General features: G+C 32.4%; 2 protein-coding genes across 2 annotated transcripts; one reads left to right on the plus strand and one right to left on the minus strand.

The window, feature by feature from the left end:
* Positions 1-1,096: 1,096 nt before the first annotated feature.
* LOC120351849 lies at positions 1,097-11,535 on the plus strand. Its single transcript, XM_039430531.1, has 3 exons — positions 1,097-2,632; positions 3,919-4,809; positions 10,698-11,535. Exons 1-3 carry the CDS (start codon positions 1,127-1,129, stop codon positions 10,854-10,856), a joined length of 2,556 nt encoding a protein of 851 aa, XP_039286465.1. The 5' UTR covers positions 1,097-1,126; the 3' UTR covers positions 10,857-11,535.
* Positions 11,536-12,457: 922 nt separating this feature from the next.
* On the minus strand, positions 12,458-14,799 carry LOC120351852. Its single transcript, XM_039430550.1, has 2 exons — positions 13,988-14,799; positions 12,458-13,231 (listed from the first exon to the last, which is right to left on the minus strand). Exon 1 carries the CDS (start codon positions 14,515-14,517, stop codon positions 14,053-14,055), a length of 465 nt encoding a protein of 154 aa, XP_039286484.1. The 5' UTR covers positions 14,518-14,799; the 3' UTR covers positions 12,458-13,231; positions 13,988-14,052.
* Between the last annotated feature and the right edge of the window lie 10,603 nt (positions 14,800-25,402).

The raw sequence follows: 25,402 nt of genomic DNA on the forward strand, positions 1-25,402 counted from the left end.
GCGTTAAGCGCAAAAATATTTTACATGCATAAAACTATTCCGGTCGACTGTCTTCACCTAATTTATAAATCTCTCGTAGAGTCTATCATTAGGTATGGTATAGATTCATGGGGCTGTGCAGCTGACTATTTGTTGCACAGAGTAGAAAGATTCAATTAAGAACCCTGAAGTGCATAACATCTCGATTGCCTCTTATCAACTTAAATACCTTTCTAATGTACAGTTTTTTCACCATATCCTAACTCCAAAGAACTTCTATATTTACAAAATTATAATATTTCTCAAAAATAATATTCAATACAGATCCTTTGCTCCATCATCTACTTACAATTCAAGATTACCAGTTATATATCAGTTACCTCGATTAAGAAATATATATGGAAAAAGATCACTCCTCTACATACTTCCTAATTATTTAATAAATTGCCTCTGAGTATTCGAGATTATTCAAAAGTGATTTTCTTAGCTATCTAATAAATAACAATTACCTCATATGAAGAAACAGCTAGCAGAGATTTTGCTGGTACATCAATTTTATTGAGTCACTGCCGCCAGCCAGAGCAACCACTTATAATTATATCTTGAAATTCAACGTTCATTTCTCAATTTTTTCCCCCATGTATGTTTATTATAATTTTTGTTTTAGTGAATACTCATTTTTCATGATTTATGATTTGATTTGATTGATATTTTTCTTTTACTTGAGTAGTTTATCTAATTTATTTTCTTAAATTTTATTATTCTAGTTCTATCCTTATTTTTCTATCCTCACCACCATCCTTCCTTTACATCCTCTTCTTACTTCCCAACTTCCTTTGCATGCAAAAATTTTTTTTTCTCTTCCTTTTATCAAATTTGTTAATTTTGTTTCTTTGTAATGTACGATTCTATAATTTACTATGTATACTTATATAGGCACCTACTGAAAAACCTTTGGGTTTAGTGGGACCTCCAATGTAAATATTTTGTTCAATAAAACTTGATTGATTGATTGATTGACAAAAACAATATATTTATTTTGTGTACTGTAAGTTATAAATTAAGTTATACGTGTTTTATTGTCTTATCTCAAGACTATTGTTTTGTGACTTTTCAGGTGGTTTGAAAGTAGTACATCCTGCTTAAAATGGAGAAGAGTCGATTTTATCGAAGATTCTCGTTGAATCCAACAAGCATCTTGCCGCAGGAAAATGATGACACGATTTTTAACACAAAATCACCTTTGTCACCCAGTCTAGATTTGTCAGATTCGGTTTGCAGCTTCAGAAGTTCCATCAGAATTCACTGTAGAGGAGCATCCGAATCTAACGGTCATGATATCGACAATGCTGTTCAAGAGTTTTGCTCTGGTTCAAACTACAACTCAGAACCAGAAGACATGCAAGATTACGTTTATGTCCAAAACAAGAGTTCGGTGAATGCGTTGGATTGTATGAATTCTAGTATAGAAAAGGATAAATCACTAAATAATATGGACAAGCCCGAGGATTTTGGTCCATTTGTCTATACCAGTTCCCCCTTGGCTTTAAGGGGTAAAAAAGTGTCCTTGTCATTACAAGATATGTCATCCATAGAGACATTTCCGCTGCTACCAAAAACAAACAATGGTTTTTCTTCAGAAACAATACCTAGTCAGTCCTTGTCGTCAACATCAAAATCCAAAGACTCAGGCTTCCAAAGATCAGCTAGCTGCTTGAGTTTGAACAGTGGCAATCGGAGCTACGATCATGTTCAAAGTAAAGTCAAGCAGTATATAAGAGATATTAAAAATTCGGAAGAATCTAGAAAGAAACGAAAACAATCAGTAATGAGTCTATGTAAGGATCCCCCTTTGATTAATCAGAAGAAAAGTGATACAACCTGTTCTATTAATTCAATCACTGAAACCATTGATAATGATAGTGATCTAGTTTCCGTTTTAAAAAATGAACTCAAAGAGAAAGATAGCACTTTGAAGCAGCTGCAAGAAAATTATAACTCGTTACTAAAAAAATATGCTGAAGCTGTAAATCAGATTGATTTCATGAGACTCCGCAACTCTTTGAATAACTCCTATCGTTCGGATTTATCTGTAAGCAACGAAGACCTTACCGACAACAATTTAAACTACTCCAAGAATTTGTTTCCAACTTGTCATTCTAATAATATCAATCGATGTCAGACTGAAGATTCTACTACAAGCTTACCAAATAGATTTTCATCGCTGAGTAATAATAATAAAGTTCATGAACATCGTCCTGAAGTGGCTAGAATGCAAAAATCTGAGTCTCTAGACTACAAAATATTCAATACCAAACAAGATTCTACTCAGTTGCCAACGAAAGAAGAACGACCTCAGTCATCCAGCTCTTCAACTATTGTGAGTAATCCTCAAAGAACAAAGACTACTTTAGGACCTATAAGCAAATACTATAGTAGTTCGTCGAGGTTGGGTAAGAAACAAAATGTGCCGCTTCCTTCGTCGAAGATGGCAAACAGTGAATTGTCGCCTCAACATTCTGCAAGTGAAAGCCACAAAAATGCCTTGCTTTCTACGACTGATCACTCACCATTACGGAGCTATAGAATGCGTAACATCTCTAAAGTGAGTCCATTTGAACGAGTTCATTCATATCTGGAAAACTTCAAAAAGGTAGGCAAACATTCATAAATTAAATTATACAGATTATTAACGTTACAATTCTGCGAATCTATTTACAAATTCAATAGACCTCGTCTTAATTATACATTTGCATTGGAACAGCTAAAAACGTCTTACTTTACTGTTACAATATACAAGTTTCATTAATTCGGATTGAACTTGTAATGAATATTTTTGATACTGCAAACTGGTCGAGTTTTTCTTGCCTATCTTTTAACCGATACAAAATTTTAGCTGATCTTCCTTTATTCACTCGAAAATTTGGTAGGCCTAGGTAACATTGATTTATTTTTTCTTATCCATATTTGGATAGGATTATATTATTCATCACATTGGATTGTTATTTTATTTGTTGATTATAAGTAATGTGATGCATAGCACGTATATCATCCAATAATGGTCAATTTCATTCAAAAGTTTAGGTGCAAGATAATATTGATTGTTTGAGCTACAATAATTAATGAAACTGTTAATAGAATTTAAATCAAATGTGTAACATTCAAGTTATGTCCAATACCATAGTTTTCACATGAATATGCTAAGGTTATATCACAGTTATATTATTTCTCATTAGCTATAATATGCTATAAGCTATTATACCTCATCAGCATGTGATAGTTGAGACTAAATTTTTTCATGATTGGAGCAGTTTTTTCAATGCCACACATGCTTATACATTTTTCCATCAAATTATTTTCTATGTGGACGAAACCCCGTTTTCAGAATTAATACAAAACTGTACATTAATATTGGTTGCTGTTGGTTTCATGTAGAATTTTTTATTTCTTGTTGTAAAGGCAAATTTATTGTGTATTGCTGGAATTCTGTCAATGGGTTTTTACTCATTTTTTATACATGTTGTAATCTATTTCTAAGGAAGTTTGATTTCATTAGGCTTCAAATTTACAAACTCAGTATTAATCAATCTAAACACCATTTGCAATTCATTTTTTAAACATTTTTGGGATAGTCTCTTTCAACTTCTATATTTATGCATAATAAGTTAGCTTATCTCTTATTAGTGAAATATTCATTGTACCCTTTCGAGAGTGGTACAATATCAATTATCAATATTTCAAAATGTGTACTGTTTTCATATTTTGCTCATCCAATTCACTTTTACAGTAATCTTTGAGATTCCAGTATTTAAATTATTTGATTGCTTGTTATCTAATAAATAATTAATGTTGGCTTATTCTCTAAATGTGAATGTTTCAATTATCTCCATTGATAGTATATTTCCAATTGTGTATTGATATGTGAATGTGCTTTTGCAGATGAGAGAGGATTCTCTGCCGACAAAGATAGATTCGAAAGGTAACACGTCCAGTGACGAGTCAACGCATGAAGCCTACACCGATAAAAATAGATCCAAAAACTACACTACAAACCAAAGTAAACTGTCCAACCGTGATGCAAGTCGAACAACAACAAATCGGAGCAAAAGTGAGCAGAATCTTAGCAATCACAAAATATTCACTGAACTGTCAAATCAGAATGTGAGAAGTAGCAGCGGTCGAGTTTTGCTGTATAGTAATGGTGGCAGTCCAACACCTCATACATTGTTTGATTTGAATAGAAAGAGAAGTATGGAAACATACGCTTTTCAGTTGAGAGGCTCTGAGAAACCTGGCAAAAAATGTAGTCGCAACCTTCTTGCTCGCGGTGACACGTTTGATAGTCATTCATCCCTTGATGAAAACTTCTCTGATGACGTTGATGGTTTCGGGCATAATATGGAATTTGAAAAGCATCTGTCTGATGACAGCTCTAGTATATCTTCGTCTATATTTTCCTTGCCCAAAGATGAAGGATACCATCCGCCACATAAGAATCAGACCAGCAGATCAGAAACCGATTGGAAAACCGTTTCTCACACTAAAAGCGTGAAATCGATCGTTTGGGAGAAACGACAATCCTATCAGACATCAACTATTCCCAAGCGCAAGAAGGGAACGCCTGATCGTGTGTGTTACTCTCCGAAGAATCGTCGTGTGCCTGTTAAGAAGACCCCAAGTCAAGAGGATGTTGGTCTCAAATGTCGCACCACTCCATCGTCAAATCAGAAATCTGAATTTCATAAGAAATTGAAGATCTACACGGACATATTGAAGTCGAAGCCAAATCGAGATGTCGGCGTGCAAGTGTCTGAACAGAAGCAGTTGGTGGTGAGTTCTTTTTATAGTCCGTACAAAATTACTTTTGACTTGGGAGGGACATGCGCATCAGAGAAAGCATACAGCGGTAGGGATACAGAAGCGCGATGTTACCTTCCTGAACCGGCCAGCGTTCTCTAACTTCTAGTGACTGTTCTTGTGCTCATGCTACACTTACGAAGTTTCCTGTCTGAAAGCACTCAGACGACTGACTCTAATCATCAAATTGGCAACTGCGCTTCTACCTATGATTCTATTCATCACTGTAATTGGCTGATCTCCCACCATTTCTCTGCGCTGCATATTCCTCCAAGTCAAAAGTAATTTTGTATGGTCTACAGTTTTCACTCTACAATCATTAATTGTATCAAGCTGTAGTAGAACCTTACTAACACTTTTGGAATACTTTGAACGATTTTTTTATGTTAAAATTAAAACACTACCAGTCTTATACGTTATTTTTATATATTATACTGCATAAATTATATTTTATAAAATAATATTTAAGGTTTCACCAGAAAAATCAAAATCTTGTGCGCTTTTATGAGCATTATTCGTATAATGTTTTATTGAAAAATGGTTTTAGACAGACGGGGCCAAGACTCTTACTACTTCAAAAAATTGCAATATCCATTTACAGTATCATAATTATCCACTTTCTACTTATTTGAAGAATTGAAATTTTTGGCAGCACAATTCTAAAAGTCTAATTTTCTTTAAATTGAAGCTCAGCATTGAAACAAAACAAAAATAATTTTCCAGTTTTATAATTATCATATCAACATAATATTGGTGAAGGAGAAGTGGGTTATAAAAATCTCTATATTGATGTCAATTCCTCCTCCTCCCCCCTATATACTACAACATAAATAGATATGTTTTTGGGATTCAATGAAAAATTAATTTGAACAGAGAGTGATTGTTCACTAAGCTCAATGTAAAGTTTTCCCATTATATTTTACATTATTGTCACATTATTATTTCATCTTGAAAGTGTAGAATCCATCTATAATAAGAGATGTTTATTCTTACTCACTATCAGTTGGCAAATTTACAAAGAGATAAGAGTTCACTATTGACCTCTTGGAATTGGAAGATATAATAGAGATTGTTGTTTTTTCAAATAGCTAATTGGATCGGTACAGTGTATAATTAACAGACTTGAAATGATCAACAAATGATTCAATAAGTAAATAAAACAACCCTTTCCCAGATTATCAAATATTTGATCGTTTTCTCCTTGTTCATAATTTGCATTTATTAAACTTGAAACTGAATTACGGTACTATAAGAAGCGGAATAGTTATATAATTTTCTCCATTCTCTAGGTCCTAGTACAGTATGATATAAAGTCAGTTTGGCAATTAAAACTATTTTCTCCCCGTCGCCACCTAAGATTCCCATAATATGTTTGAATTTTATAATGAAAGTTTTTATTATTTCTACTGATATTCCTTTTAGTCCGGGCGCATATGTCATGAAAAAGTCACTCCAGCGCATTCCAAAAAAAACCCAGCATGATTTCTGGTGCGTTTTTCCAAAAAACTGTTGGTATATTGAATGTTTATTAAAATACAAGCGATTTAGCAAAACTCTTGACATTTTGGCGGCCATCTTGCTTTTGAGGTGTTTACCTGTGATTTCGACTTATCATCGCGTTTCTCATTATGCTAGACCTGATGAAGAAATTAAGACATCTTACACGGCTGTTACCCAAAAATGACCAAGGAATGACATTTGCGCCCGCACTATTTATGGGTTATTTTTATTTTCTTCATATAAACGGAAACCTTAGATGAATGAGCTGTTATGACTTTTTTTTAAGTTTTTTGATTTGATTTTCCTAGGCTGGCGAGTCCCTTCGACATCTCCTACGATTCATTCAATATCTATCTTCAATTCTTCTAGAGTTTCAATACTTTTGGATGGTTTGATCTTTCAGAATGCTTGGTTTTGTAAGAGCATGCACATCAAATACCAATTGCTCTCTTATTGAAAAACCAACATGCTTTTCCTGGCTCTTTTGTAATTTAATTACTCAATTTTTATTTTCATCTTTTTATTATTATTTGTCCAATTCACCACCAACGGAAGGGGTATTTGGATATGTCCATAATTTATTCAAATCAAGTCCTATTTCAATTATTTTTGATAGCAAAAATACATGAAATCTATACATAATAGTGCTGAGCAACCTAGCTCATGTCGTAATGTACTTCAAACTCATCAATTGAGTATGCACAAATGCTTAAAAGCTGCTCCTTCATCAATACTCTAAATTCACGTTCTGTATTTTCTGTTACGATAGCCGGTAATTTATTGTACAGTCGAATTTCAGCACTCTACTACTCACATACATAGCGGGCCTGTGTGTATCATCTTGCAACTCTTCGCAATGCCTCGTTCCATAATTGTGGAAATGTGCGGCAGTTCTGAATTTATTCTTGTTCTGGTCTATGGAACATACGGCTTCCAGGATATACAAGCTTAGAAGAAGAGAGAGAATTTTCATCTCTTTGAAGAACGGTCGGCTTGAACGTATGGATTCTCCAACAATCAGTCGTATCGCCCACTTCTGGATTCGGAATGAATCGATCATTTGACACGAGTTCCTCCAAAATATAATACCGTAGGTTAGAAGAGAAATACATGTCTTTCAGAGTTCCTACAATCTTTTCAAGTTTCTAAGTATGAATATCACAGAGCTCAACTTCTTAAAGATTCAAAATGAGGTTGCTTGAACCACGAAATTTGCATGGAAATAAATTTCAACATTTTCATGACCAAAAAGCCAAAAGTTTTTCAAAATTTGAAAATTTCGAGAAAGTATCCCGAATTCGATGATTTATTTGTAATGTAAAATTTATTATTTATCATTTATTTGTATAATTATAATTTAATTATTACAATTATCATCTATATAATTGTTGTCGTCGTCATCTTGTTACAGGGGTAGGCATTAATACCTGTTCCGCCTTCAAACATCCTCCCACCTTTTTCTTGGGCTGCCAATACTTCTCCTCCCTTCTGGCTAGTAAGCAATGACAGCTTTGGGGGGATTCTTTCGTTTTCCATTCTCTCAACATGTTTTCTCCACTGTTGTCGGAGTTGACTGTTGTCACTGAGAGTCTCCACTGTTGTCGGAGTTGACTGTTGTCACTGAGAATCTCCACTGTTGTCGGAGTTGACTGTTGTCACTGAGAGTCTCCACTGTTGTCCGAGTTGACTGTTGTCACTGAGAGTCTCCACTGTTGTCGGAGTTGACTGTTGTCACTGAGAGTCTCCACTGTTGTCGGAGTTGACTGTTGTCACTGAGAGTCTCCACTGTTGTCCGAGTTGACTGTTGTCACTGAGAGTCTCCACTGTTGTCGGAGTTGACTGTTGTCACTGAGAGTCTCCACTGTTGTCGGAGTTGACTGTTGTCACTGAGAGTCTCCACTGTTGTTGGAGTTGACTGTTGTCACTGAGAGTCTCCACTGTTGTCGGAGTTGACTGTTGTCACTGAGAGTCTCCACTGTTGTCGGAGTTGACTGTTGTCACTGAGAGTCTCCACTGTTGTCCGAGTTGACTGTTGTCACTGAGAGTCTCCACTGTTGTCCAAGTTCACTGTTGTCACTGAGAGTCTCCACTGTTGTCGGAGAGTCCACTGTTGTTTATAGAATTGTAAATATATAATTTCATAGGAAATTTATTCCTATGAAGTTAATAAACGAAAAAGCATCGAATAATTGGTTGGGGATAAGGGAAATTAAAATGACAGTCGGAAGACAAAAAAAATTAAAATAGCATCTTGTAGATTCATACGAGTGTTTCATCTATTACTCTTAGAAATTTGAGAGAGCAGTAGTTTTTGGACAGTGAGCCTCTCTCCTCATCATAAAAATATGAATTTCAAAATTTCAAATGAACCTTCAGAAGATTCCCATGTGCTTGAATAAATGAATAGATATAGTTCCAGTCATCGACCAGCTTAAGTTGCAATTTTGAGAAAAGAAGGATCGTGTGATGATAAAGTATAACACTAATAATATTCCACCTTGACTGCCCTTCTTCACATCCCTACTCTCCTACATAACCATAATCATAATACTTCATTCGTTTTCAAATTATTTTGGAGCTTCCAGATGGCTGAATTGATCAGATATCCTCGACATTATTAAAATTACAGACGATTTCTTGAAAATCGACATATTTTTGCCGCCATCTTGTTTTTTTCATACGACAAACATTTTTGAGATTGTCATCATGGATAATTTCCTTCTACACATCATTATTAAGAGATTGATACCATTCCCAAGTTTGTACCTTCAAGGAGTCATGAGTTACACGGTTTTCTAATTGTTGGGATTGGCATTTGGTGGAATAAGCATGTTTTCCGCTGCAAACAGTACGTTTTACTCTTTTTCCGATGATGCTCCAGCCATAAAAAAAGAACTTACAGCCTTCAACCAGATGTAATTTTGAAGCTTTTGAAATATTCTACAACAATATGCCAATAATACTAGTGTTTGTTCACTGCGAATGCATATAAAGGGTGGAAACTGAAATATTGTCCCCGAAAAATGTATGTTTCGAGTTTTTGAAGTTGAATAAATAATGGAAAGAGTGGTCGAAATGAGATTATTCTCTCAAACATCATTGTTTGGTTAATTCTAAACACTTTGGTGGTAAAACCAATCCGATATCTGTCACAATAACTGAATAACAAGCGATATAAACATTTCTGTCAATAATGACCGCCATCTTGTATTTTTCAATGATGTCTAATATTTTCGTTGTTTCCATAATCAATATTCTTATTCGTCTTGTTGTAACGAAGAGATTGAGACCATTTGCAAGTCTCTATCTTAAAGTAGTCATGAAAAAATCGATTTTATAGTTTTAGCTTGTTACCTCATGCGTATGGAAAAACGCACCAGAAATCATGCAGGGTTTTCTTCGGAGGGCGCTGGAGAACTCATTTTTCGACGTACAGCGCATGAAGATATATCGTATCAAAGTTGAAAAAAGCTCTAAATTTCATAGATTTAGAATTTCTCTATGTCTTCCACAAAAAAGTTAATAAAGTTTATAAATTTGAACAAATTTAGAAAAAATATTTTTTGGGCTTTTGAAGGTGATAACTAGAAAATATGCGTTTTAGAGGAAAATTTTATAAAACAAAAATGGTAGAGGAAGATTTTCATAATATTTTCGTCTAAAAAAAACGGTTGATTGTCTTGAACGATTATTGAAATATACAAGCGATATAGCAAAACCCTGAAAATTTTGGCGGCTATCCGAGGTGTTTTGCCTGTGATTTCGACTTATCATCACGATCCTTATTATGCTAGGCCTAACGAAGAAATTGAGACATCTTCCACGGCTGTTACTCAAAAATGACCACGGAATGACATTTGCGCCCGGACTATATGGACTAAAACTGTATTCTTCCTATTAATGGCACGTGTTTGAATTTTCATCAAATTGAAAGTAATAAGTATAGATACATTTTGTGAGATGGATAGTTTCTAATAAAACATATACAATACAATTCGTGGCGCTTTCGGCTGAAATATAACAGTCGAGGGGTCAATTATCGGCTGGAATGCATTCATCAGGTGAGGAGAAACTTCCGTTAGAGATTTACCAATAAAATCTATAAAAATAATATTGTTTCTATTTATTTATTATTTATTTTATTTATTTACAATGCAAATGACACTAATGTAATAACATTGAAAGATGAAATAATAAGGTAGTCCTTGTGCTATTTTTCTTCCAAATTTGTAAGTGACAAAGTCCAAGATAAGGTTAGAATTTCACGTGTACAATTTTTATGAAATTTTAGTCCAAAATAAACATTAAAACTATAAATTTTGAATTTAGATGGTTTATAATACAACTCCTTGTTTTTACAGGAGCCTGAAGATTCAGTGAATGTCAACCGCCTGGATTGTTTGAGTGAGGCGAGTGAATATCTGAAACAGATGAAGCAAGGTATGGATAGATTATGCGATTACATCGAAAACCTCAAAGTAGATACTGGAAACAAGAGGAGTGGCAGTGACAAGTTATAGTCTCCAAATCATTCAAGTATAATATTATCTTCTTTGGGTATGTTACTTTATTTTCATTATTATCCATTGATTTTTTGTGATAATCTCTGTTTACTTAATTTGTGTCATAAGTAGAGATAATATTAGTATATGATAACCATATTTTTATGGTTAAATCTCCAATTTTGAAAAAGTAGCGAGAAAATGCCAGTCATTTTCTCGTTTAATGAGTTTTCAGGAGAAACAATTTTCCAAATGATGATGTTTGAAATAAAGGAAATATCATCCAAAAATATTTTTGTAGCCCAATTTAATAAATATTGGAATTGAGCTGATGACGTAAGCTTCAAATAATTCGTAGCTGATATGTAAGTAAATGTGAGATTTGTGAGTAATTATTAAGAGGTGTCGGTTTGAGTCTAACTCAGCTCTAAAAAGAGTGTTCCTTATTCGCGCTCGCAGTATTAATGTTATTTTATATGTTGTCTCATCAAAAACTCTAAATCGTTCAATAAAAGAAGTAGATACACCTGAATAGAATATCATTTACTTCATAATTAATTTATTTTGTTTGTATATCATATGGTTACCTACAAAATAGCATTTTACTGCCGACGTGAATAATTACCAAACGCACAATCCCTTTATGTTAGATTATTATTGGCTATATAATATTTATTTAAAAAATCTGGTGTGGCGCACTCACACAACTTTCCTCGCCGTTATGAAATTTGATCACCTGACGCTAGTGTTCCCACGCATCTCAAGTCTACTTATTCAAAGATTTGAGCCAGCTGGTGACAGGGCAATAACGCTGGAGACACATGAGGTCTGCTATCTCTTTATAGTGAATGATTTAATAGAATCAACAATAATTTGCAATTGAATAATCACATTTTCTCGAATTTGAAGCTTATTTTCAATTTTAGTCAAAAAATGTTATATGTATGAAATATCTATTATTATTTATCGACTTGAAATCAATGAAGCTTCGGACTTTGTGCTCTTTTTGCACAAAATTATAATAAGTTTATTAATTCAGTTAAGCTAAACTAACATCAATTTGTTTCTTCTGATAGAAGTGATAGCTTCAAATTTTTTGATTATCAACTTCCTTATAAAATTACCATTCTTTCTCTCAGAAGTGAATACATTTTCTTTGGTGTTGGGTATCATTTATTTGGAATGTTAGCTATTATATTCATTAATTGTCATAAAATGATTTCTTATAGAAAAATCTGTCAACAGATGGAAATATTGCTGCACAGATTAAATCAATAATTTGCTAGGAATAGGATCGTTATAAATTTGTAATGTTGCTATTGAAATTCAAAATTGTATGTGTTATCATAGAGATAACATATATGTTTTTCTGAATCATACAATAAGTTGAGAACTTTTGCAGTAATTCTTACTTCAATATAAAAATCTTTCTATTTATAATTAATTTTGGTTTCCAAAAATTAGCGATGTTGATGAGATGATTTCTCATCATATCCTTATCAAATCACTGTATTTTCATTGTATTTTCAAATTAACCGCATTTATTTTGTTATACTCAAAACTAAGTGTATATTATTGAAGGTTTTCAAATCTCAAACGTTTTTCCCTTTGTTCACCTACGAAAAAAAATTATAATAAAATCAACTCTGAAAATATGTTGAAATGAAATTAATTTTTTGATAAATATTGATAAATATTGAGAATTATTATTGTATGTTTCCTTCAACAAAAAATAATATGGTTTGATTTCTCTATATTGTAATATTTGAAGAATAAATAAATAGACAAATGATTTTTTCTGAAATATAATTCAAACTATATAATGTACCTATTTAATGTAAAATGAAAGAATGTTGAGTATCGCAGGGTGGTGCTTTGATGGTCTCCCAAGCTCCCAACCAATAAGTAATACTCTGTTACTGTCACGGGCTCAAATACCGGTTCAGCTTACAATTTTGCAGTAATCATTCATTTCAAATAATATTACGCACATTTTTCACATGATAAAAAAAAATCATTTTTAAAATTTAGTATTTTTAAAGTATTCATGGTTTTCACATGATTACTTCACTTTATGAAGGTACAATCCACTTGAACGTATTCTAGCTTCAATTTATTATAATAATAATAATAATATCATGCCATATGAAAGTTCAATAATTAAAATTCATCGAGGTATTGGCAATCACAAATTCTTAATATTTCTTTCACAATCCTTTAATATTTCACAGAAATTTGTGATCATAAATGAAGAGATATAGGTACTTCCTTTCATTCCAACCAACAATCTTAATATACATGGTGTTTCCAAACTCCCTACCAGTATTCTAGGGCATTGTTCTTGGGTACGAAACATATCTAGATATCATTAGTTTTAGTTTTAGTTTTATTCTGGGAGAAACAGTTAACCATAGCTACTCAACTCGCCACAGATCCAATTACAGCTTTGAGATACCTCAGCTGACTCACGGCTCTGAATTGACAAATCCTTCATACCTGGCCCATGTCTTGTACAGAAATGTGCCAGGGGTGATTAGGGAAGCAGAGGCATTTAGTTTGGTAGTGTTTAGGAAGAGGGTGGACAGGTGGCTGTACCAGATTGGTTGGGAAGCTTCAGAAGAACTACTCCAATCTCGTTATGCTTGGTGACCAACACGAGTTCAAGGTTTCCAGACAATTGATTGGTATTTATTTTATCATTGATATAACCGATTTGACTGTTTTGCCTTTCTGGTTTATGCTTTTTTTCATTCTCTCTTCTGAGAATTTCTGGAATCCCTGCCACTGCGGTCTTCAAAAAAATATTGTTATTTCTTCTTTATTTATTCTTTTATCAATCAAGGTATTAAGTATACTTATTCCTACATACATATTCCTACATACTCATTCTTAAATATACATCAGCACATATATTATCTATTTTATAATCAGAATATTAATAATACATCCATAATATAAGTGTATTCTCTATTATTTACTTCTATGAGCAGATTAAGCTTATTATGTATAAAGTGGAACTCCCCCCTACACACAGATGGATAGTCTAGTAGGGGGATTCCAAAATATGTTGTATATTGTATTTCTTATTCGTGTAATATGTTTTTGGAAATAAACTGAAATTGAAATTGAAATTGATTGAATTGAATTCTAGGTCATTGACCAGCACTGCTGGATAGACTGTGTCAGGGTTTAAAAACATATCACAAAAAAAATTTCAAAATGTCATCTCACTATCGAGAAATTCACTCAGGCTATAGAATGGATGCTCCACCAAGAGTGATCTCAAAACTGCTCGGAACTGTCTATCACTTCCACTATCCTTGACCCACTCTGGCAGCTTATTAAACATCTTGAAGGCAATGAAAGGATAACTCCTCTGAGTCCTTGCTAAACGGCATCTTGGCATGTTGATGAGGTGAGTCTGACGGGTTCCATAGCCATGTATCCCACCACGAGTATCAGCACTCCTAGCTCTGTCTCTGATGCGAACCAGACATTCAAGAATGTACTGATTTACAACAGTAAGCATTTTTAGCCTCTTGAAGAGTGGTCTGCAGTGAGCCATGTAGTCACTGCCCGTCAGCACTCGCACAGCCTTTTTCTGCAGAAGCAGCACATCACCAAGTCGTCCAGAGTGACCCCACAGGTGAAGTCCATAACATACATGGCTGTGAAACATGGCATAGTAGACAGTAAGCAGGTATCCGGCACCAATTTCCGATTTCAACTTTCGCAGAAGATAGAGCGCACTGGACAGCTTTGAGCAAACATTGACAATATGACTTGTCCAGCTTATTCTGGTATTCAAGGAAAAACCCAGCAACTTCACATCAGTTTCAACCACTCGACCAGCCTGTCCCAAGGAGCAGAGAAGCTTATGTGTCTTGTCCTTGTTCAGCAGCAACTTGTTTTGGTTGAACCATTTCTCAGCAGACCTCAAAGAACTATCAGCAGCTTGCCCCAGCAACTGCACATCACGTCCTCTATTGATCAGTGTAGTGTCGTCAGCATATATTATACCAAAGCGTTCATTTTCAGACCAATGTCATTAATTGAAATGATAAAGAGGAGAGGGCCCAGAACCGATCCCTGAGGTACTCCATACTCTACCAATTCACTGCTTGAGGTGGCTCCATCAATACTTACCACCTGACGTCTGTTGTCAAGGTAAGAGGACAGAGTGCTGAAAACTGCCCCACCAATTCCATATGACTTCAGCTTCTTCAGCAGGACACCATTTTAAAACTGTCCTTAGTTACTCACACAGTCGCTTTTTTCAAGTTTTGCTTCCAACAACTACCAAACTATCAGATTTTTTTGTTAAATATACATCATTCAAAGCATGATGGTAGGTCTTTAATAAACCGAAGATTATTATTCATTACCAGGAAAACCAAAACCATAAACTTATCTTTAGTTTTACATTTTAGTTCAACAGACCCTAGAAGGTCTCCATAAGCCTCCAAAATAAGTTTTGATTTTGCCAATATAGGATTTGAAATTTTTTTAAACACTTTCATTGGCTTTCATTGGATTAATACTCACCTCTGATCCTGTGTTAGCCTTAAATACTACATCCTCTTCCTCTATTTTCAAAAGTTGTGACTAGCCCCACCCACATTGACTACAGCTACACTATCAATGAATAACTTATCTGAATGTGAATCTCTTACCGTACCACATACCTCTTTGATATTTTTTATCTTACTCAAAGGTAATCCTAAAATGGTTCAGATTACTTCATTTAAATCATGTTTCACCAAATGATTGAGACTTCCCATATGAATGTCTTCCATTGCATTTTTGGCTTTTACTAGCAGGAACATGCCCATCATTAATATTCCTAACATCGGCATTCTGAAGCATTACATTGTCTTTTAGTCCAGGCAATGACTGCTCAAAAAAGGGTATAGAGGGAAAAGTTTGGAAGACAATTTTTGACCCCGCAGTTCTGTTTAAGGGTAGTGAGGAGGTAAACATATCAAAAGTCTCCACCCCTCTACCCCCTGTGCTAGGGGGGTGGGGGTGGTTCAAAGGTGCCATTTTTTGTTTTCTTGAATTCCACGTTGAAGTCACGGAAGACAGTACCTATCTTTTTTAGGTTAATGAGATCATTGGGCTGGCAATTCTTACCAATAGTCCTACCAACTGTGCTATGTTGTATTTGTGGGCTTCATGTAATTAAAATAACTTCTTCGAATTATTCCCTAGACTTTATTAATTAGAATTACACAACACATAACTTACTTTTATTTTAACAAGCAGTATATGACAATAATTTCTTCTAGTGTTCACTAACACCCTCTAACTGCCTCCTCTGACAGTGTTGCCATAGTAACCTGTACATAATATTACAGGAACAATGCCCTAGAATATTGGCAGGAAGTTCGGAAACACTCTGTATATGACAACAGTTTTGTATACTATTTCAAGTTCTCAAATTTGCCTGGTCTCTGATAATATTTTGAAAACTTTGAAGTCTCTGATAATATTCAGGATCTGTTCCTATTAAATTTTAAATTGAAGAGTAGAAAGAGTTCAATACGGTAGTAGAATTGTGAGAGTTCTATTATTATCATCTTGAAATATTGTTTTTCTGTACAGTAGATATTCTGTATGATAAACCAGATCATGATCATTTGATAATGGAAAAATGGAAGAAATCATAAAATACTCAAACTATTGTGGAAGACTATTAGAGTTAAAGACAAATTTTCCATATTGATTAATTTTACAAAATCAATATTACGTTCTTCTTTATGTTTTGATGTACACTAAAATATTTGCTGGAAGAGCAAGATTATCATTATAAAAGAATAGCTAAATAATCAACAATCAATTGCAATAAGACTAGAATTTTGAAAAACGGACATTATGATTCACAATGAGCTCTTCATTTATATTATGTAAGCTACGTTGCTTATATTTAAGCATGTTGTGTAAACATTTTACTGTATTGTGTTAGGTATTATTCATAAAAAGTCTAAACTATCACTTGGCTACTCAAATTAGTTATTTTTATTATGTTAATTTCTTTGTACAAACTGCTGCCTAGTCGTCGTGTCTTATATCTTATGAGCTAAAACAAGGTTGCCGTAGCCTATGTTATCTTATAAGCTTTCGTTAATTAGCTAATACTGTAATTATTTTTTATTTTAAATTTACTTCAATGTATTTTAGGATCCAAAGATGCCTTGACTTGAACGAAGACTGTACCAATAATTGTAAAAAAATATTCATTCCTTTTAATTGATTATTCCATGTAAATGAGTAGGAAATTAAGTGTTCTGTATAGGAATTCAGAATCAACTGAAAATAAGTTACCTTTATTTTGTATGTAACAGGGAGTGATTATGTTGTGGAAAAAAAATTTAAATTAGTAATTCAAAAACATTCCCTCATATTCCTTGAATGTCTTAGAATAAATTAAAAGTTGATTCCAGCCTTCATAATTAATTGCATATGAGTCCACTATTAGTTCAGTAAGTTTTATATGGATATTGAACATTTTCTTGTTTATCATGTTTCAACATTCCGATACTCCATTCACTCTTTTTTGTTCTTTGGTGCCATTGTCATAAATTGAATGTATATATCATGAGAAAATGTTCTCAATATTTTAGTGCGATTTGTTAAATAAAATTGCAAATTGGACAATATTCTATCTTCAGGTTTGCTATTTACAATTTCATATAAGACAATTTCATTTAAAATTGAAACTAATGGAGGTTATTGAAAGCTCTGAAACCCCACCAAATAGTGAATTGTAATCTGGAATCAATTATTATTCATTAAAATCAATCATTAAGTCGATTAATGAATGAATAAATTGCTTCTTCTCAGATAATCAATAAAATAGTTGATAATAGATATATATTCTACTGTTCAAAGAAAACAGCATATCTAATGAAAATAACCTTAGTTTTTGTGAAATTACCCTGAGTATTTCTTGAAGTTTAGGTCTCGTTTCCTATCTTAATTTGATATTAATATTATAAAATTAGCGTAAGAAATTCGATATTTTTAGTTTATGTGATACATGTGCCATAGTTATTGCAGTTTCTCCTCTATTTCTCTTGAATATATCTGCAACTATTCATTCATACTTGAAATAAATAATTCATAAGTGCCTTTGGAATGTTTTTTCTAAATTTATTTGATTATCTCATTCAAAAGTGAAGTTTATTTGTTTTTAAATACGCCATTTTTAGTATTAATTTTATTAATATGGCTACGGCTAGTATTAATAAGTTATTACCAATCTCAATGTAGTTCATTAAAAATATCCAGCTGTTTACGTATTCAACTGTAATTAAGTAATTAAATTACAGAAATAAAGTACTGTACTTGAAAAACTCATTACTTGACAATATTAATGCCTAACTTAAAACTTAATTAAACCAACTTAAACCTAATTAAAACTTTTGTTTTGTCAGGTTTCCAGTTTGATAATGTTATAGTTAATATCACTTTGATAATATTATAGTTAATATCACTTTTATGAGGACTTACTGTTTGATTTATAATTTATTCCTATACTGTAAAGGAATAGCCCTCAGTCTACTATGAAAAATAAATGAATAGGTACCTACTTCTAAACAACGCTGTAAACGTAATCGACTGTGCAATCTCATTTTATTTTATCAAGTAAATTATTATCTTTCATTTTACCTAGGAAATAATTTGCATTCAAGAAGTGAAACAAATATCCAAGATCTAAGAACGAACTGTCAATTCTAAAACAATAAACATTTATATTGTTGAAAAAACTGGTCAATTCATTCGTATATTCAGAAAAGGAAGAAAACTGGTCAATAAAAATAATAAGTCTGATTAATGTTCCGATTGTTGTAGTGCTTTATTATTAATATATCTTGGAGAATTTTTGATATGTACTCACAAAATGTTCTAGTCTCAAATGCTTTATATTTGATGTGATTTTCAATGTTGACTATAAAGAACAATCAGTGACAATTAGAAGAGGTAAGTTACGGGGGGACTTTCTTGCTAGTACTTTTAGAAGTTTGAAAATATAGGCTTGTTTCATGTTGAAATTAATTTCAGTAGTTGAAGACTTTCCCTCTATACCCCTTTTTGAGCATTCATTGCCTGGACTATATACTTTGCTGTTAATATTAATTCTGGAATTCTTCTCAGGGATTGATAGCCATATTAATGGAAGGTGTTTTCCTTCAATTACAGTAAAACGTCATCAATTCTAAGGGGTCCTGAAAAAATTGAATTTTTGATAATTAATGACATTTCCAATTAGAAGGATCATATATTTATAATCTCTGCTATGGCAAACAGTTACAAAAATTGGTGAGAATTTTGAATCGAACAAGTTTGAATTACTGAGATTTCCCTGTAATTATTGTGACATTAAGTAAATTGCCTGACTTGTAACTCAAACTTTGAAACCGTTTGAGTGAATACCAAATTTAAGAAGTAAAGGTGCAACAAAGCTTTTTATTTACAGTCATCCAGAAACGTTCAGCTTCCAGTAATGGGCTTAGAAAATCTTATACGGTACCGACATAGAATGAATAGAGCAATATTTTTATCAAGAACTGGTCGAAAATTATTAAGGTTCTACTCTCTGCTAATTAGCTTTTGTCTATTGTACCATATATAAAAACATCAATATCTTCTGTTGCACCCAATGGTAGTTGTAAGTTGTAAGGAAAGAATTAAAGCTTAGATTATTTGTGACCCAGCACAGGTAATATAAGTTGCTTGTTCAGTAGATTATTTATTCAAGTTTATTAATACACGTTCATCTATTCAATACGTTAATACATGTTCAAGTTAATTGTTGGATTTATCTATTTGTTGAAACATAAGATTACCAAAGTTAACAGTAAATTTTAAAGAAGAAATAATGATGACATCACAAAATATCGCAACCAAGAACAATTGAGTTATCATTACAATATTAAACATAACAAATGAAATGTGTGCTTTCTCTGATTCTTTTCATATTGTGAAAAAACACTTATTTGCTTTGTGGGATTGTGCCAGCTCTGAATGTATTGTGAACATCAGTTGAATATTTGTTCAGTTACAGTATAGGTGCTTCAAAGACCAAATGACTTGTAAAATATGAACCTGTGTTATTTTTGCGTAATATCTGACTGCTGCTGGCTTGACTATATCGCTGGAAAATATTTTTTAAACAATTGTTCGCTTGGTGCATACTTTAAAAGGTATTTAGTCCATTTTTTTATAATACTACGTTTTCATTTTACATGTGACAAAATACTGAACGTACGCTCTATCGATGAAGGTGGCATGGGACATGGATTTCAATGAGCATAAAATTACTTACTTTTCCTTGTTTTCACTTTGAATACATCGTTTCACTAAAAAAAGAAACAAGGCTTAATAAACCCTACTATCAACTATTCAAAATAAATAGTGAGATTAGTTTACAACTGAAATATATCCAGTTTTCAATATAATTTGGAAAATTCAATATATAAAGTTTGCATTTAACTTGATATGAAGGTCAACAATCTAATTTTGATAGTACAGTGCATCCGTGTAATAAAATATTGTATAAAATTTTCTGAAGCTGTAATGTTGGCATTCAGTTTTGTTGCAGAAAACAGAAGTACAGAACCAGTGAGTAGATTTTAGTAATGATAGATCAGATTATTTTGTCATTTTCAAAAACAAATCTTTCCATAAAATGAGATATAAACAGTACTATTATAGGCCTACTATTACTCGTATAATACCGTATTAATTTATTAATGTTAGGTATTAATTTTTTTTGCTCGAATTAGAAGTATTATTAACTGATGCTCGTAACGTAATTAGAAATCCTCTTGTACCTAATTCTGAATACGGTATCCCAATACAAGCATCTTCAGCATGAAAACTAAATCTTCTTGTAGAAAACATTACATATAAATATGTAAAATGTAATTTTCTATTTTTATGTAACTATATTTTCAATGAAACTATTTTTTTTGTCAATGTAAAATTTTCAAAGTTATAACATTGATTGGACATATTCTACTTTATTTCAACAAATTGGTATTTTCAATAATTTGGTTGACCATACCGCACCGTATTCAATAGATAGCCTACTCATTTTATTGCCAAAGTATTTTATATAATTCATCAAACCATAATCGAAAACCTTTCCCAATCTTATATGAACAATATTTCTCACAATCCAATGTAAAATAAAAACGTTTGACTCTTATGTCAAATTGAAACGTTTGGATCTATTCCCATTCGAAACTTGAAATTGTACAGTAAAAAATGCAGTTTCACTCTATATTCAGGACAGCATTCAGCATTCGCCGGGTTCCGAAACAGGCTCAAAGTAATCACGCACTTGTTGAATTGAATAGTAGATAATAGTTGTGTTTTAATTGAGTAACAATTGATAATAGTGTTTAAGAATAATGCGAAACTATAATTTTGTATGCACTGTTAGCTCGAGTGACAAAATAGTAAATAGTCGTGTTTTGTGTGTCATGACTGCACCGCAGCCGCAGAAGCCGCTTCCAACAAGTTGATGTTTACGTCGACTGTCCGTGTCAAACCAGCTTTCAGTTTTTAACTGAGCGAGCTACTTTCAAACTGTACATATTTGATCAGTGTGATGAATCGTTTACAGTTCTTAATTTCAACTGTTTTTAAGTTTGTAATACATCAACAAATTATTCATATAGATTGAAATAATCAATACATTCATTTCTATTTATTTTTTATTCCAGTTGAAACTTGAGCGAATTCGTCTTCATTATGAATTCATCTTCACTTTCAATTTCAGTCGCGATGCGAGTTTTGTGCGCTTTCTTTTTCTTTGTTGGCCAATGCAATTCTATTCACTTTGCATTCGATAATATAATCAATGGAGACGATGTAATTGTTGGTTTTGAGTATGATTGCAGTACAGATCCACAGTTTTCACCTGATATGAAAAATACTGTGAGTATAATTTTCTATTATCCATTTTTTTATTAACTTTTGTTTTGATTTGTTTTATAATTGGTAGATGCCTCAGAGCGGAAAGAGGCTTCCTGGAAACTGTACTACTAAAAACGTACTGTATTGATGAAGACTATAAATACAGTATTGATAATATAACATAAATTGAGATAATATCAACAGAGACTGTATAGTATCAATCTTTATATATTGTATGTTAAGGCTGTGCAAAGGATAAAAATAAACTTTCTACTGGTGATATTTTTCAAAGTTTTTCGATTTTTATATCATCAAGCTTTCAAAATGAAAAAGTTTTCTCAGAAAAACATTTTTTTCCGATCATTACTTTTTGAGATATGAGCGCCCAAAGTTCAAATTTTTGGGACAGAACATTTCAAATTCGGTAAGAGATAAATCCATGAGATTCAACGGATGAATTCTTCATGGTATTGCTGATTTAATAAAACAAAAATTTCCTGAAATATCAATTTTTGATAGTTATTTGATTTACCAAAAATGAGCAAAAATAACTCAAAAAAATTATATCTGGTGAATTGAATAACGTTATCAAAAATTAATATTTTCAGGAAATTTTTGTTTTATTCAATCATCAAATACCATGAAGAATTTATCCACTAAATCTCATGGATTTATCTCTTACTGAATTTGAAATGTTCTGTCCCAAAAATTTGAACTTTAGACGCTCACTCATATCTCAAAAAGTAATGATCGGAAAAAATGTTTCCTGAGAAAACGTTTTCATTTTGATAGCTTGATGATATACAAATCGAAAAACTATGAAAAATATCACCAGTAGAAAGTTTATTTTTATCCTTTACCCTTAAGTACGTCAGTTAATCCTATCTTTTTTCAAGTACCCAATTCATCGAGCAAACTGATTCCTAAATTTATTTTAAAAGAATAGAATATGAATTTATAGTTTTAATAGTTATACTTGATCCTTTCAAGTAGCCCACTATAAACTAATAATTTTGAACAATAAACGACTTAATGTTCTCCGCCCATCAAATTACATTCTATTACAAGTTTTCAAACTTAAGACTGGTACCTTAATTGAAATAATAAGCACTATAGCACTTGCGCTTGTAAAGAGTAAGCACACTTCAGAAATGGTTCTACTTTACAGAGTGTTTACCAACTGCCTACCAATACTCTAGGGCATTGTTCCTGGGTAAGAGACATATCTAAATTTCATATTTAAATTGTCCGGAAGTCTTCAGTTAGGTACTCACACAGCGGTCATTTTGCTTTTTTCATTTATTATTTTTTTCTAAATAATGGTTGAACATAAAACTTACAATTAAAACTTTGCACAATATTAGCCCAGTCAATAAAGGTTTTTTCGATCCGAAAATTAAATAAAAGCTGAATCTCTCACCATCGATAGAAGCCTCCCAGAGGGTCATTCTCCCAAAAGTCCCAAGAATTCCCCTTGGAGCTTTCCCCTCTAGCCCCCCTCAAAGTTTAAAAATGCAGGTAATCACGGGAAATCAATTATCTCAATAACCATTGATCGGGGAATGTTCTATTATATCTCATTCGATTCGTTACATTATGGACTACAATATTAGTTATATTCATTTTTTTAATAAAACTTGCAGTTTTCTTGATAAAATAATATAAAAAAATTGATAAAAATTTAGGGGGTTTGTGATTTGATTTTTTGTTTTCTTCGATTAATTTCGAAGCAAGTAATTTTAAAGAAAAATGAGTCAAATAATTAATGTAGCCACTCTCATTGTAAATCCATTGATGTATATTGTTATGTATTTGCGTTTCGATTTGACGCCGTGGAAGGGGAAACAGTCGACGCGGTACGGTGTGGCTGATTCTCTTCGCTATAGTAAACAGCAAACAGGAAATCAATTATATCTGTAACCATTAATCGGAGAAAAAATCTATCATATGTCATTCGATTTGTTACATCATAGACTACAATATTAGTCGTATTCATTTCCTCAATTAATTAAACAGTTTCCTTGATAAAATAAAATATATGTAAAAATGTAGGGGTTTCTCGATTTGATTTTTTTGTTTTCTCCAATTAACTTCGAAGCAAGTAATTTTAAAGAAAAATTAGACGAATAATTAATGTAGCCACTTTCATTGCGAATCCATTGATGTATATTGTTATGCATTTGCGATTCAATTTGACGCTGTGGAATGGGAAACAGCCGACGCGGCTGACTTACTCTGTTTACTCCTCCCTTCACCATAGTAAACAGAATAATACTGCTTTTCTACATTGCATCTCATTTACACTATGGCGCTCGAAACAATTAATTTTGTCTATCGTTTTGACATGCACTGAATCTAGATTTTCACTTTTCAATACTCTAAAAAATATTATAATTTTCGTGATTTGACCATGCTCATGATAAAAATCAGGATTTCGTTGTCTGCTCACAGAATTTATTAAATTAATTTGAAGTGTGCCTTCCCAATACGAGTCAGAGGTTACACAATTTGATAACTCTAGTTTCATATATTGATGTTTTCCAATGAAGTTTGATGATATATTATGTGTCCGACTGCATCATCTTATCATTATTTTATGAAAAATGAAGATTCAAAATTTATTTTCATAGCTTTTTTTGTGTTTTTTATTGTTTCATTACTCTATAATATAAACACTTGATAATGGAATGCATATCATCTGGTCACGTGAACGAAAAAAAATAAAAGGGTAGGCCTACCTGAGTTACTATATTTTATGATAACACTGTACTCCTGATAAGTTGAAAATTTTCAAGCTGAAAGTAGATTAATTTGTTGCTCATTCGGTTCAAATGTTATCAAATATTACCAATATTATCACATATAGTGAGAACGAATTACTCTGAAGCTTTCTATTCTCACTGAACATGAAGAGGCAATACCAAGCAGTATTGCACTTCCGTTCACAATCATTATTATCAGAGCTTTCAAATTGATGCTATGTGAATATTTAACTACGGATGTTATCCCCATCTCACAATTTTCCTATTTATCCTTATCGTGATTCAGAATAAAGTAGTTGATCTCTATAATCTTGAAAAAGCAATGTACCGTACCTATAATAAATATTAAAAATAACAAAATTTCTAGTAATAATGCAACTTTTTCTAGGTACGAATTTGAAGGCTCTCAAAATGACTTTTTCTCAATCTCAGGCAGAAATTCCAATGATCATCATAATAGTAATTTTATGAAAATGGTTTTTATTGTACATTGTTCGACGTAAGATAAGCTACATCTTTAAGTACCTAATCAACTTATTTAGGATGATTATGTTCATGAATGAAAGTGAGACTGTGACAGAAGATTAGTCAAACTGAAATATAAACATTATATACAATGCATATTTCTGATCAACTATAATTACAAATGATAGTATCAAGCCGAAATGAATTGAGCAACTGAATTTCAAAGTTACTATCCACTGTTCAAATTGCACTGTGATTTCCTTTCACTTCCAAATGGATTAAATTGCTTGACTCTTCAATATAACAATAAATTATTGTAAAAAACCAGTGGAATGTGAATGTAATCCAAATAGCATTTAAATTTCAATTTTCAGATCATGAAATTCATAAAAAACTAATTCTTGAGAGAAT

This window comes from Nilaparvata lugens, chromosome 6 (genome assembly GCF_014356525.2).
Source record: "Nilaparvata lugens isolate BPH chromosome 6, ASM1435652v1, whole genome shotgun sequence".
In the NCBI taxonomy this organism is placed as follows: domain Eukaryota; kingdom Metazoa; phylum Arthropoda; class Insecta; order Hemiptera; family Delphacidae; genus Nilaparvata; species Nilaparvata lugens.

Coding starts and splice junctions, on each gene's coding strand:
- LOC120351852 (XM_039430550.1), bottom strand. CDS start 14,517: ATGTTTCACAGCCATGTATGTTATGGACTTCACCTGTGGGGTCACTCT.
- LOC120351849 (XM_039430531.1), top strand. CDS start 1,127: ATGGAGAAGAGTCGATTTTATCGAAGATTCTCGTTGAATCCAACAAGC. Junction 2,633..3,918: donor ATCTGGAAAACTTCAAAAAG/GTAGGCAAACAT, acceptor GTGCTTTTGCAG/ATGAGAGAGGATTCTCTGCC. Junction 4,810..10,697: donor CTGAACAGAAGCAGTTGGTG/GTGAGTTCTTTT, acceptor TTGTTTTTACAG/GAGCCTGAAGATTCAGTGAA.